This window comes from Spermophilus citellus (genome assembly GCF_964194105.1).
Source record: "Spermophilus citellus genome assembly, chromosome: 2".
In the NCBI taxonomy this organism is placed as follows: Eukaryota; Metazoa; Chordata; class Mammalia; order Rodentia; family Sciuridae; genus Spermophilus; species Spermophilus citellus.
Genome location: NC_138183.1, coordinates 17,895,825 through 17,908,205, shown reverse-complemented (window position 1 = coordinate 17,908,205; position 12,381 = coordinate 17,895,825). Strand labels below are relative to the sequence as shown.

Sequence of the window (12,381 nt, the reverse complement as noted above, 5' to 3'; positions counted from 1 at the left end):
TTATTGGGAAAGAGAAACTCTAGAGCCAATATGTGCTGTAAAGCATTTCAGACAATATGAGAACTGTGGGTACAAAAACCAGTAATGATGCCAGGAAGAGCATCACCCCTTCTCCAGGGGAGAAGGGAAAGACTTCCTCTAAGAGATGGAGCTGGAAATATGCCCACTTCTCTGCTCCATGGGCCGGCACAGCAATTCTCTCTAAGCAGAAAGGACAAAGGACAACCCAAGCTAAGGCTGTGAGGCATTCGGTGGGCAACATGTTCAAAGAACAACATCCAGGGCTGGGAGTATAGCTCAGTGGTAGAGTGCTTGCCTAGCAAGTGCAAGACCCTGGGATCCATCGCCAGCATTGCAAAAACAAACGAATGAACAGAAAACCATATATATAAAATCAGCTCCATTTGGCTCTAGTGTAGAATGAAGTAACATAGTGAGAGATGTGCCTGGAGTGGGTGGAAAGGGGCAAGACAAGAAGCACTGATGTCAGGCCGAGACTAACCATGGGGCAAGACTTTCCCAGTGTGTTTTCAATACCTCTGTCTCTCTTTCACATGTTAAAAATTCAGGTTCCTGGACCTAACCCCTCTAGGGCTGTAACCTTTGAACAACTACGCTAGGCCATTTTAATAAAATTGTAGGGAAATCCCAACAGGGATCTCACTTATCTTCCCTGGTGCCCTTACTCATGCAAAAATGGCTGCATCCCTCACCCCACATCACTGCCTTGGCACCTGCTCTCTTTTCCTAAGATAAGTTGACTCCTCTTTGTCTTTGTGATACTGGCAATTGAGCCCAGTGCGGCTCTACCACTGAGGTGCATCCCCAGACCTTGTTATATTTTATTTTAAAACAGAGTCTTGCTAAGTTGCTGAGGCTGACCTTAAACTTGCAATTTTGCCTCGGCCTCATGAGAATCTGGGGTTACAGGTGTGCGCCCCCGTACTTATAATCTTAAGAATTCTAATTAGTAACATCTCCAGTTGCCCATCCACCTCTGAAGACCTATTGATCCCTAAGTCTAAAATAGTTCCATTATATCACCTCATAATCTAGAAGCTTCTCCGTGTACTGATCTTTGGATGTGTGATTTATCTTTTGAATCCACTTCTAATACCAACTTCCCAAGGCACCCATTGCAAACCTTAGGTTTCAAATGAAATTTCCCCTTCTAGGCCACAGCAAATCACCTAAGTTTTACACTATTTATATCTCAGTGATACTCTCCCCTACCCCTGAGGTATTCACAGGGCTAAGGCATGCTCTATCTTATTCCCCAAAGGACTATAGGCTTCCAGAAATCAGGGCCTCTCAAGGATCTATTATATGGTAGGTGCTTGAATTACAATACCTCAAATCATTATTCCAACAATTCAAAGAGGTAGGTTTAATGATCCCAGAGGCCACAGGGCAGGAACTTTGAGTACTGTATCCTCCCTGACAGCTTCCCCTCACAAGGATCAATCTGAACAGGTAGCCTTGGTACCTGGGCAGGTACCATGTGCCTGGGCCAATGGGCACTCACCACGCATCCTGAAGAGTCCACCTGGCGGTCAGACACGCACTTGAAGTTGCGAGTGCAGCCCCCATTGTTCCGAGAGCAGTCACGAACTGGCCCGAAGGAGGACAGCAGGTCATTGATGGTTTCAAAGTACGTGGACAGCATCGCTTCTTCCCTTGGAGAGAAAGGGGATGGTTAAACCTCCAAGACAACTATGTTTGTATTCAAAAAAATAAATGTGAATTCATCCTACTGGATATCATCACTTATTTTGCTTATAATCAGGAAAATAATACAAATAAATATTTCAAAAGAAAGAATTAATAATAGGTGTACCATCATAGGGCATGGGACCGAAGTCCTATCATAATAAAGAGAAATGGAGGTAGAACTTTGTTTCATGAATCCTCATAATTTTGAAAGATAGGTGTGAGATTTCCATTTTATCACTAGGTGAACTGTGGCTCAGAAAGGCCAAGTGTCTTGCTGAAGGCCACCCAGCTTGTGATGTGATAGAATTAAAGTTTATACCAAATTTCCTTCTGAGTCCAAAAAGAAAGCTCTTCCTACTTATACAACTCTGACCTTGATCATATTTGTTTTGCAAGTTCTAGAACTTCCTAGAATAACTCTACAAATGGGTGCATTTCTATTATTCTAACACCAGTGTTCTAATCTGATATTCAATTTATAAAACTGAAGCTATGAAAAGCCGTGAGGCTTCTCCCAAGTCCCAGACTACAGACATCAGAGGCAAGAAACACAAGAGTCTGGCCCTGGGGCCCAGATCAGATAGTTGTTTTTTCCACCATTGCCTAGAAGTCACACTGTCAAAATTGTCAGCAACAAGCTAGTGGAAAGGTCATGAGATTCAGGGAAACACAGGCTTTTCGCAAATGAGGTTCCCAAAAGATAAGAGTGGACTAGATACCATAATCCACGGATCTGCCAAAATTCTGCAGGATAGAATTCTGTAAGTTGGATTCTACAACATAGGGATGCAGAAGAATGTTCCTGGTGCAATTTTCTGGAGAAAGGTCCTCAAAGAAGAGAGTCCCTCACACGGGGGTATGAGGAATCCCCATAACAACAGGGGATGTTAAAGGCACACCAGAGACCGTGGGAAGAGGCACCATTACTTCCATGGTATATGGCTCATTGAGATGGTAGCCATGAAAGAAAGGTTATGCACATGCTGCAGGAGGATCCAAGGGTACTGCTAGTAATGTCTCTGGACCATCCTTCACAGCTTTTCTCATTCTAATTCTCTGCAGTCTTGGAGCTCTAGGTTTGGGTCTTGGGTCTTCTAACTCATGTCCTGCCTCTAATCTTATCCCCTTCGGTCCTATCTTTAATAATAATAATAATAATTATTATTATTATTATTATTATTATTATTATTATTATTATTATTTGCAGTTCTGGGGATTGAACCCAAGGCCTTGAGCATGCTAGGCGAGTACTCAACCACTGAGCCTTATCCCAGTGCTTCTGTCCCATCTTTCCACTGACTGCCATCAAGCCTGGTAAATCACGGCTCTGATTAGACACTCTTCTCATTAGTGGCTCCCCAGTACTTGCAGAACTCAGCCTAAATGAGTTTCTTTGGCCTTAAGGAGTCTCTGTGATCTGGCCTCTGTCTACCCATCCAGCTCTGTCCACCCCATCCTCACACTCTATCCCCCGGCCACATGCCTCTTTCCATTTTTTGAACGCAGGGTATTGGGTCAAGTTCCCTGAAAGCAGACCATGAAAGGCAGTTAAGTGTTGAATAACCTTTAGAGATGTATCTGTAAAGAGTTATCCTGTGGGGAGCTCTGGGGCTGGGGTGGCCCTTTATGGATGTACAGGATTAAGGCAAGGGATCCAGGGCTTTGCATGCCCACATTAGCCAGCCATTGGCTGAAGGCTACAATCTGGAAGCAGATATCCTTGGGTGAGGTGGTTCCTGTGGTTGAAGGCAATGTCCAGGGGGGACACACCTGCAGGCCAATAGCCACTGATCACCACAGCTGAGGGCAGGGTGAGTTGGCCCTGAAGAAGGATCTGGATCAGTCTATACAGGTTGAATACGACTTATCCAAGATACTTGGGACCAGAAGCATTTCAGATTTGGGAATTATGGGGATTTGGGTATATGTACATGGAGTTTCCCTGTTGAACATCCCTAATTAAAATTCTGAACTCCAAATGCAGCAGGAATGGAAGTTTCTCGAGTGTCATCCTGCAACCTGTACCTTTACCTCTCTGAATCTTTAACTGCATTCTTCCTTCTGGCTGGGATGCCCAGCTCTGAATTCTGAAAATGACCTTCCTGAATGACTGTTCCTATTTGTTCATTCTTCATTCACATAGTGCCCATGCTTATTGAGTGCTTACTACGGACAGGCGCTACTCTATCTACTGGGGATTCGCCCCAGGGCTTATTACTCCCTGGTTGGTACAGCCTTCTCTACCTTCCCCACTTGCATTAATTCCTTTTGCTTTTGAACATATTTTTTAAATCTCTTGTCTTATTGATTTTATAGATTGGCTTCATGGTCACCCAGAGAAACTGCAAGCTTTTTAAGAAATAGGGCTAAAGATTTATTCATCCTTCTTCAGTCCCTCGCACAGGGAAGAACAAACACTAGACAGATATTTTCAAAAGAAAGAAAGAAAAGCAGAAGCCACAGATGCAGTCTCCACCAGGCAGTGCTTTTCCCGGAGCCTGCTCAAGCAGGAGACTCTCCTCTCTGTCCCCATTCTGGGTTCTCATTTCTCATCCTTCAGGTTCAGGGCTACAGGGTGGAGACAGAGGAGAACAAGCAAGGGGAGCCACCAGATTGTCCCTTGTGAGGTGACAGGTGTGGGGACTTCACAGTTCCTGAAATGAAGCTCGCAGGAGACTTGCCACTTTTGAATCATGGCAAGAGTTGAGGATCCTGGAAAGAGATTAAGGCTATTAAAATATTAACCACCCCAGAGGGAGAGGAAGCAACAGAGAGTGAGAGGGGGAGACGAGACGGGGGAGATGAGACACAGGAGAGACCATCTGAGAGAGTGAGAGGATAAGAAAAACTGCCAGACAGAAAGAAGAGCAAAGGAGAGGGAGAAACACATTTAGACATCTACAGGAAGACAAATAGGGGCAGAGGAACAGATGGACAGACAGGTGGGTGGGCAGACAGATGCACAGAGACACACATGTCGAGGACAGACACAGAGACTAAACCACAGGCAAATGGAGACAGAGAAGGCTCAGGAAAGAGTGCGGGGGAGGAGACAGGGGAGGGAAAGAGAGAACAGAGGAGTTAGAAGTGGAGAGGGAAAGAGGAGAAAGCATCCAGCTAAACAGAACCCAGGCGTAAGGTAAGGAGGGGAGAGGGGAGGGGAGAGAAGCAGAAAGACTGAAAGTGAAAAGAAAGACACAGGGACAGAACCCACAGAGAGCCGCAGAGGCAGAAAGTGAGAGAGAAACAGAGGGAAGAGAAAAACCAGAGACAGCTCAGGCAAAACAAATAGGAGATGGTGAGGTTTCTGCCTAAACCTCGTTCCATGCTACATGTGGACAGTGCCCCTTACAACACAAAGCCCTGATGCAGGGCTGTTTAGCCAGGGAAGTGACTGCCTGTGGGCGACGAAGAGTCTGAAGACAAGAGAGGAAAGGAACCAGGCTGCGCTGGATGCAGGCATTTTCTCACCAAGGGCTCACTCCACCACTCCAGCCAGGTGCGGTATCTGTTAGATCTTATAGCTGCCCCGTGGGGGGAGAGAGAGAGAGCAGCCCTGGGGGCAGAGTCCAAGTGGACTGAGGGGTGTCACATTGGTGCATCAGGGGACCTGGGAGAGATCCAGGCCTCACCGGGAGTCAACTCATCGTGAAGGTCATCTTCGCTATGTACGATTGCCTGAGCACCTGCCATGTACCAAGAACTGTGCTCAGCTCCTTTGCTGGGCAGTTTCTTTTGATTTCCATATAACAGCCCTTGGAGCTACACATTTCCCTTCCTCACGGGCAGCTAGGGAAAGCAGGTCTCAGGAGCGGCAAGGTCAGGCTTCTGGTCCTGAGCTTTCCTGATGCCACCATTAAGGGTCACCAACTGTGTCTTGTGTCTTGGGAGGTCAGAGTTCTCGTGATGGTACATCTAGTAGGAATCTGAGTCCAGTTCCTTTTGTCTAGAGGAGGAAGAAAGGGAAGGGCAGAACCTGTGAACTTTGTGTAACCCTGGTGCCTGACTCCTGGCCTATGCATGTAACCCACAGTAGCCCCGTCCATGTTGGAATAAAAGGGGAAACACTGTGTATTCATTTACTAGAAGCTTCATCACAGGCACCACACACTAGGTGCTTTCAAACAACAGAAATTTATTCTTTGACAATTATGGACGCTAGAAATCCAAACCCAAGGAGTTGGTTGGAAGAGTCATGGTCCCTCTGCCGACTCTAGGAAAGGATCCTTTCTTGCCTCCAGAGGCCACTGACTACCCCTCACTTTTCTTGGCTTTTAGCTTCATGACTCCAACATCTGCCTGGGTGTATCTGTATGACCCTCCTCTTCTTAAAAGGACACATTTACTATGGTGTGAAAGTGTGTGACTTATCCAAAATGCATGATAAACATAGTCACCAATTAACAATGGTAGCATGCAGGGCCTCGTTATAGTTTAGATGTGAGGTGTTCCCCCAAAGCTCATGTGTGAAATAATGCAAGAATGGTCAGAGGCGACGGATTGGGTTATAAGAGGAGTAATCTAATCAGTGGATTCATCTACTGATATGGATTAACAGGGTGGTAATTGTAGGCAGATAGACTGAAAGAAGTACATCACTTAGGGCAAGGCTTTAGGGTTTATATTTGTCCCTTGAGAGTGAAGCACTCTCTTTGCTTCCTGGTTACCGTGTCCTGAGCTGCTTTCCTCTGCCACACCCTTCTGACATGATGGTCTTCAGGCCCAGAGCTATGGAGTCAGCTGACCATGGACTGAACTTCTGAAACTGAACCAAAATAAACCTTTTGTCCTCTACACTGTCCTTGTCAGGCCTTTTGGTTGCAGTGACAAAAAGCTGTGAGAGGAGTGGAAGACTTTGTGAGTGGGAGTAAGTGTCCTTATCAAAGAACTTGACAGAGGGAGTTTGTCCCTTTTGTCCTTCTGCTGTGCGAGGACACGGTGTCCCCTTCCTTTGGAGGACGTGGTGCTCAAGGCACTATCTTGAAAGCAGAGATGACTGCTCACCGCACAATGAACCTGCTGGTCCTCCCAGCCTCCAAAACAATGAGAAATAAATTTCTACTCATTATCAATTACTGAGCCTGTGTATTTTGTTATAGTAGCATAAAGAAACTAAGACAAACATCCTCCAGATTCAGGGCCGTGAAAACCTTGAAGCCATTTTGGAGTTAGGACTTGAACCCAGGCATACTCAGTTACAGAGGCCTCATTCTTTCCCCTCTGTGTGAAATTTCTCCTGAACTTCAGACTTCTCATTTATAAAATAGGAACATTATCTGTCTTGCTGCCAAGCCTGCAGATTATTTATTGCAAGAATACAATAACATGATACATAAAATGTGTTTTCCAAATTCTAAAACCCAATGCAATTTTATTCATTGTTCATTCATTCAATAAATATTTGATCCAGATACTGTTCTGAGCTTATTATTATTCTGTTTTTCTTTTTTTTTTTTGGTGGGGGGGGTCTCTCTACACCTGTTTCTACACCTAAGTCCAAACTTTTTCTAAAATGTTTTCAGCCATCTCTCTAGCTCTGACATCCTAATTCTTTTTTTTTTTTCCCTTCAAAATGAAGTCAGCCAGACCCACCAGGCCAGATGAGGCTGCCATCCTCTCATTACCTGAGTGGCCAAGTGCAAATGTATCACCTGGGTTCCAGTTGGCCCCAGCCCCATGCAGGGTGAGCACTAGGCAGGGCAGCTGGGAACAGATGCTGACATGGCCTGCAGCTAATAAACACCAGGAAAGGTCTGCATTGCTCATAGAGAGGTGTGAATGGATGACTCAGAGCAGAGACAGTGGCAAGCCCCCCACAGGTGCACACTAATCATTCTCTGGTAACAACTGGCAACTTTGTTTCCTGAGCTCCAAGGGAAGGAGGAAGGTGGAACAGACTCTTGATAGAAATCAAATTTTCCTCCCACCCACTCCACCTTGGGGTGTACCCTTCACAGCACCCAACCACATGAGACAGGGTAGAGCTGTGGATGAAAGGGCAGGTTGTCAGCAGTTGGATTGCCCTGGGGCAGAACCCCAGCTTCATTCACTGTGAGATTTAGGGGCAAGCCCCTTTAGACTCTGGCCTCCATATTCTCATCTGAAAAATAGAGATATTAATGCAGCAAGTGCCAGCAACTAGTAATCATTGCTACCATCTGAGTGTCCCTCAAAGTTGCAGAACAATGCCTTAAGATTGAAAGAAGCATTAAAAGAGAATAAAATCATGGCATTTGCAGGTAAATGGGTAGAGTTGGAGAATATCATGCTAAGCGAAGTAAGCCAATCCCCCCAAACAAAGGCTGACCAAACTTCTGAAACTGAACCAAAATAAACTTTTCCTCCACTACACTGTCCTTGTCAGGCCTTTTGGTCACAGTGACAAAAAGCTGTGAGAGGAGCGGAAGACTTCGTGAGTGGGAGTAAGTGTCCTTATCAAAGAACTTGACAGAGGGAGTTTGTCCCTTTTGTCCTTCTGCTGTGCGAGGACACCGTGTCCCCTTCCTTAGGAAGACGTGACTGTTCTCTCTGACAAGTGGATGCTGATCCATGATTGCGGGGGCTGGGAGGGCATGGGAAAAATGGAGGAACTTTGATGGGGTAAAGGAGAGGGAGAGGTGGGGAAAGAGCCTGGGGGCAGGAAAGATGGTGGAATGAGATGGACATCATTACCCTAGGTACCTGCAGGAACACACACGTGTGAAACTCATAATGGGTAAATAATGTATAAAAATCATTAAGGCAATAACAACAACAGAAATGCCCACTGCACATTCATATGTTAAGCAATGGTTTCAGCACCACATGTGTCAACCCACTTAGTCATCCCCCAAACAATGGTGTAAATGACATGATCACCCCCACTTAATAGGAAGAGAAATTGAGGCCACATTTTGAGTATCAGACCATTCTGAGATCAGATGAAAATACCATGGGTGAAGTATTATTACAGTGCCCAGAACATGGTGGCTGTTTATAAAGATTTAGTGAGTGAAAGACGTTAGGGGAGGGAAATAGGGAGTGGGAAGGTAGATTCAGGCTTTTCTTTTCTTTTCTTTTTTTTTTTTAAATTTAATTAATTAATTAATTTATTTATTTTATTAGTTGTTCAAAACATTACAAAGCTCTTGACATATCATATTTCATACATTTGATTCAAGATTCAGGCTTTTCTAAAATCAGAGCTATTCTGCAACGGTCACATGATCCTTCCCATTATCACTGCTGACCTCTTCAAGAATGCTAAGGATGGAGGGAAGGCCACTACCTGGATGGTCATGGAGGGAGGGATGTACACTCTCACCAGATATGAGAGTTACTATCTACTGAGAATATCTATTGAGAATTTAAAAGAACACTTGACTTGACGTGGACCATCCCATTTAATTCTTGCCACAACTCTATGGGATCCTGTTATTATCTCCATTATTATTATTAATTTATTTTAAAAGTTGCAAGTCCTTACATGTAGGACCTACAGAGGTGAGAGGGCTGGCAGGGAGCCCCAGTGACAGAGCCAGGCTCACCCTGGCAGTGTCTAACTCTAGTTTCCTTCCTTCCTCTTTAAGATCCCTTCCTACCCTGAGGTTCTGGGGCTGGCGTTCCAGCTGACAGTTTCTGGTCCCTTCCTCCAGCAATTATGAGTTGCTCTAATTTAGGTGGAGATGAGGACTGCTGTGCAGAGTGGTCTCACAGCTTCCTGTAAGCTGCTTGTGGCTTTGAGTAGCTTGCAACTATGCTGAGAGCCTTCCCTGTCATACCCCCCAGAGCATGGGGCATGCCGCAGCTGTTCACTGAATGGGGAACAGGGCTAGAGGAAGAGGCGGAGGGGACCCGTGAGGCCGATCAGCTGTGTGGTCTGGGGAACAAAGGGAAAATGATTGTGATGTCCATTGTCCATCTGTGAAATAGAGATGAGCGTATTCAACACGCAGGGCGGTGGGTCAAGATTCAATGAGTTAAAAGATATGAAAGCCCCTCATGCCCACCAGGCTCCAATGGGACTCTCCACACAAGGCTGTCATGTTTTGGAAACGCATTTGTTCATTTACTAAATATTGGCTCAGCACTCACCATGTGGGTTGGAGGTCAGGTGTACAGAAAAGAGGAAAACAAGTGGGTTTTGTCTTCCTGGGGCTCACAGACAATTGACAGAACAGAGCCACTCAGCAAGGTCCTGCCTTGACAGCAATATGCATAATTCTGAATCTAAGCCTATGCCTATGTCTCTATCAGGTTCTAGGTGTCTGTGTCCATGTCTTTGCTGATGTCTGTATCTCAGTCTATAGTTACAAACTGTGATAGCTGCTCTAAAATACAGAGCACTGTGGCAGCATATGGCAGAGGAGCCAATCTTACCTAGGGAACTGGGGGTGGGGCTGGGGGGGGCAGGTTTCCCTGGACAGCATCAAGCCTGAAGCCAAACCAGCTTGTGGCCTGTGAGGTCCTGCCACACCAGGGTTTCTCCAGGACTACTGAATGACGTGTCTCCAGCCCCCACCTTACACACTGACCATGGTGTCCACTGGCCCTCCAAGGCCATCATTCTCCTCTCTCTACTTGTTCTGACTACTCAGTAATGAAATTCTCCTCCTCACCCCTCTCCTCCCTCCCTCCCCCTTTGCAAGTCCCATCAGTATTTTTAAAAAGAAAAGGGGTGGAGGGCGGGGGAGGTTTAGTGACAAATGCTGAGGCTTGAAGATTATTTATTCATGAAATACCTACATGGAGCCATGGAGAGCTCCTCACAATTCTTATCTCACAGTGAAGCTCATTAAGATGGGAAGCTCCCAGAGGTGGGAGGCTAGGTTCTCAGAAGAGGGTGCTCAGGAAGCTGGCTCTTTCCCTTGACTGGGAGTGTATTCTGCTGCTCATGAGCCTGTGAGACCCTGGTGGAGGATGGCAGAGGACATTTCCCTGAGACAGGAGAGACCACCATTAGAGAGTAGATGAGACTGTCCCCGCTAGCAGGGACAGCATCAGGGGCCCAGCTCTGGGACTCATATTCCACATTGGTACAATGATGAGGTGATCTCTAAAGGTCCTTCCAGCTCAAATTATCAATAACATTATGTGGCTTTCCAAGAAGGCTGACAGTAGCTTTCAGTCTTTCAATCATCAGTTGTCAATTTCAAAGATACAAATGGAGAGAGAGAGAGAGAGGGAGATGGAGTGAACCTTTATTCCCATAGTTTTGCACCTGAGGAAACCAAGGGATTTACATAATTAGTAGGGAAATCATAAATAAATTCAAGCATGTTACTATGAAGAAGCCCTGGTTCAAATCCAAGCCTTGCCATTCATTAGCTCAGAGAACCTTAACAGCTCATTCCTCTCTGAGCCTCAGTTTCCTAGTGCACAAATCACTGGTGATAATAACTAATCTTAGGTAATCATAAGGATTACAGAAATAATAAGAGTTACATGAAGGTAGGAGATTTGTCCTACCTCATGCTTGCTGCAATCCAAAGTCTAAAGCGGTGTTTAGAACAATCACCAGATTTTTATTGGACAATGAATGAATTAATGAATGACCGAACAAATGAGTGAATGAACAATAAAGTCTGAGAAACACTCCAAAGCACAAAGCCCCAAACAAAAACAGTACGCTGGCTCTTACTATTGTAGTGATGTTATCAAGGGCAGGCTTTTCATCAGTCCTGAAAATTGCTAAAACCCAAAGAAGGGAGCTCTTATGTGGTACTCAGGACTCTCTTGTCAATCTGCTGAAGCCTGAGGAACACATCTTAGAATTCTGCTTTTATATGCATAAAATCCAATGCAAAAGCACTATGGAAGAAATCATTCATTGGAATCTTTTTATAAAGCTACTTGTAATATAATAATATGTATATGCTTCTTTATTGGTATTAAATAAAAAGATCTAGTAGCAGATATAATAACAAGAATAAATTCAAAATAGTGATGAGCACAAACTATTTTTAAGACATCTTCAACAAATATGATCAAACTACATGTAATTTCTATTGGTGACAAAGTCACAGGAGCTGTTAACACAGCCATGTTTGTTGCTTGTGTCTGGAAGAAATGGTAGATTTCAATGGTAGCCTGGTCAAAGCAAAGGTGCACTACATTCTCATGTAATTTTATGGACCCCCAGCATGCACTTCAGGTGCAGAGCTCCTGGGTAGACTGACACTTTGGTAGAAAAAGTTCTTCTCTGAATATGGGTCCCTTTGTGAATATAGTCAGCAAATTGGGTCCAGATAGGAAGAGACAGGAAATTAAAATACAGCTATGATCACATCAAAATGATTGCATCTTAGAGGGGCACTCGTGGTGTGGTGAAAGGAGAACAGACTTTGGCTTCAGAAAAATAAAATTAAAGTCCTTATAGGTTTGTCTTTGCATGAGTGACCTCTCCTTTGTGACCTTCCGTTTCCTCATCTCTAAACAGTCATTGTGATGGTGACTGGAGAACTGCACCTTGTGCAAACAAGTGTGCCCCTGTCTCTCCCCATCTCCCCTTCTGTTCTTTCTGGATAAAAGCATTTTTTTTCTTTTTTTCTTTTTCAGCCCCCCATATTTAGTGCTGCTGTGCATGACAAGGTGGGGGTACATTTTGAATTTATCAAGCAACTACTGGGTACCAGACTTTCTGCTAGATGCCCAGGGCTCTGCTGAGAAAGGCCCCTGGCCTCAGGAAAG

At 45.0% G+C, this 12,381-nt stretch overlaps 1 protein-coding gene across 3 annotated transcripts in view; it reads right to left on the bottom strand.

Moving 5' to 3' along the window:
• The window catches only part of ASTN2 (astrotactin 2), an 856,022-nt gene that overhangs the window by 353,474 nt on the left and 490,167 nt on the right, over positions 1-12,381 (bottom strand). For all 3 annotated transcript variants that reach the window (XM_081282178.1, XM_081282176.1, XM_081282177.1), the window contains one exon: positions 1,526-1,676. In XM_081282178.1, the coding sequence (XP_081138304.1) occupies positions 1,526-1,676 (151 nt within the window). The remainder of the gene's footprint in view (positions 1-1,525; positions 1,677-12,381) is intronic.